We start from the raw sequence: 2,919 nt of genomic DNA, 5'->3' as shown, positions 1-2,919 counted from the left end.
GTGTGTGTGTGTGTGTGTGTGTGTGTGTGCATATATACATGTAATACACTTCTAAAAAATTTTTTTATTATATTTTGTGTAACATTTCAACTTTTAACTATAAAATTGACAATTATTATTTATTTAAATTAATTATTAAGATTTATACATCGATAAATAATTAATATTTAAGAAAAAAAAGATATATATTAGAAACAAATACATATAAAATTACAATCAGAAAAATTAAAAATTTGTTTGTAATTTTAAAAAAATTAGAGTTTATTTTGCATATTCCTTTAATCTACTTTAAAATGCATACTTTAACATTTATACAAATTAGCGATCTGACAATTTGTTTATATGAAATCAAACGAAATTTGTTGTAAAAATTGCTGTAAAATAAAAAAATGAACATAAAAAGATATATATTAGTGATGCATTATTTATTTTATTATTACTAAATTAAAATAAATAATACTAAAAATAGAAAACAAATAAAATTCTTTTAAGGACTTACCGTGATTGTGAACGGGATCGTGTTGACCAATTCCAGGATGAAATGGAAGGATAGAAGCTGCTGCCAGACATTTCCCTGTGAACATTACAAAGACAGCTCAACACACCCAGCGACAATTTTATCAAAGTAGGAACTGTGAATAACGTTTTAAAAGTATACATGCACTTCGCTGTTCTGTATTTTCTAAAGTAGCTTTGTAAATATAATACTACGAAGATAAATACGCACTAATAAATCTAGACGTAAGATATCCCCGCAACCTATTTTTACTCATAAAATTATTTTTTATTTGTAATCATTATTATAAAACATCTTATACAGTTAATAGTTAAGTTCAAGTTTTATAATATAATATAATATATATAATCAAGTGTTTAAAATCAAAATTTTATAATTTTAAGAAAATTTCTATCAAAAATTACATATGTTTTATATCTACGTTGCTATGCACGTATTAATCGTTAAAAATAAACAAAAATAATGATTTATTTAATTATTTTTCTTAAAAACTTTTTCTTTAAAACGCACGTACTCGATATTACTTTACTTAATCACCAAAACAATTTCTACGATCGTTTAAATCACGGCATGCTGAGTATAAAAGCGTAGGAAATTACAGTCGAGAAGATTAATCGGAAATTATATCTTCTAGATTGCTTCATAAAAAATATCATTTGCCGCATCAACGCCAGCAGTAATTAACTTCAGTCGCGAGACAGAAAAAATGAATACGTGCATAATCAGATCAAGAACTTCTTCGTCTCATCGTTGGACTGATCGGACTGACTAGATGTAGGTACATCTCTTGCACTTCGTTGAGAACGTGACAGGCATATTACATTTTTACTTAAACCACAGCCTTTCATCGTATTATACGTCTCTTTGATCTTAACGACTGTCTTTTTAGTACGATAGATGATAAAAGTTTTGCATTTATATCAAGTAAATTTTTAATTAAGACAGGAAACAGCCTTTATTTATATAAAGATATTTATAATTAAATCTTTTTATAAATAAGAAAAGCTAATTCTGTTTCCAAATCAACTTTTATTATTTTTTTTAGTCTCTTTATAGAATTTTCAACGTAACATATTACAATATCGCTTGCTAAAATTATATCTTGAATGCAGTACAACATATTTTCACGTTCTGTTTATATAAAATCACGTTTATATAAAATAGGGGAGACCGGGGCCAGTTATTACAATTTTTGATTAGTGATTTTTAGAAAAAAGTGGATGCTTGATTTTGAAATATTATATACATTATAGTATATCTACATCCTTTAGGTATTAAAAAAAATATTACTCATAAATTTATCATATCGTAAAAATAAGTTATTTAACTTTAAACGAAGCTGCGAACATGTGACAATTAACCCCGTATTGCAGGTTGATTGTCACACGTTCTAGGATTGGCAATAGCATATTTGTTATGGACAACATATATAAAAAATACAATTTTTATTTTAATATCAGTTCTATATTTTGAGAAATAATAGTAATTATGGTATTAATACAAATAAAATAGTTATTTTAATCATAAAATATGCAATTTGTTTTTGTACTGTAGTTTCTATGTGAAAAATAAAAAAACATATATATCTATATAATATATATTTGTAAGTATATTCTCTAAAAATGTATTCTCTAAAGATATTAAAATTAGTTGTTATCCATCCTCATCTCATTTTGGTCAATCTACCTCACATAGCCATTTCATAAAAGAGATTGTATTCATAAACTTTGTCAGAATAATAATTAATTAATTGTAGCAAAGATCTTCTAAGACATGTCATTTTCTATGAATATAGAGATATCGCGATTAATAATGCCAAAGACTTGTCACAGACAACAAAAGGTGATAAGAAAAATTTACTCACCAATTCCATTTTCTTAAAAATCACTATAAATAGATATATACAACGTTTGTGGTGCAAACCATTTTATACAAATTAATATTATATCAGCTATCTACAATCAAAAAAAGAAATTTTTCTGCCATGTCCTCTTTGAGTTATAAGCATTTTGATAATCAACGTACGATAACTAGTCCTAGTCTTCTCTATAACATAGCTTGAAAAATTTATATTATATATTAAAATTTGAGAAATTAAACTAGCTCCAATAATTTTAAACAGTATTCATTTATGCGAACGTTCTAAATAATGCCACGTCTTGAAACGCTTTCTAATTACCATCTCGTTTTATCACAGAATATTTAACGGCAATTAACAGTGTATATTACTATATATACTATATATACTGACGCTTCATAATATATAGACAAAATATTTGTTAAGTTCTATCTATTAGTACCTTTTTTATCCATGATATTTATTATCATAAAGTTATTTAATTTAAATTTATTTAAGAGACTATTTATTAGTTAAATTATCTTGTATAATAAAATAATCGTCA

At 25.0% G+C, this 2,919-nt stretch overlaps 1 protein-coding gene across 1 annotated transcript in view; it reads right to left on the bottom strand.

The window, feature by feature from the left end:
• The window catches only part of LOC108747557 (potassium channel subfamily T member 2), an 87,445-nt gene that overhangs the window by 38,026 nt on the left and 46,500 nt on the right, over nucleotides 1-2,919 (bottom strand). Inside the window, exon 5 of the mRNA XM_018485116.1 lies at nucleotides 500-574. Coding sequence (XP_018340618.1) covers nucleotides 500-574 — 75 coding nt within the window. The remainder of the gene's footprint in view (nucleotides 1-499; nucleotides 575-2,919) is intronic.

Source organism: Trachymyrmex septentrionalis, unplaced genomic scaffold (genome assembly GCF_001594115.1).
Source record: "Trachymyrmex septentrionalis isolate Tsep2-gDNA-1 unplaced genomic scaffold, Tsep1.0 scaffold20, whole genome shotgun sequence".
Lineage (NCBI taxonomy): Eukaryota > Metazoa > Arthropoda > Insecta > Hymenoptera > Formicidae > Trachymyrmex > Trachymyrmex septentrionalis.
Note: the sequence above shows the minus strand (reverse complement) of the source record. Positions and strands in the feature narration are given on the sequence as shown.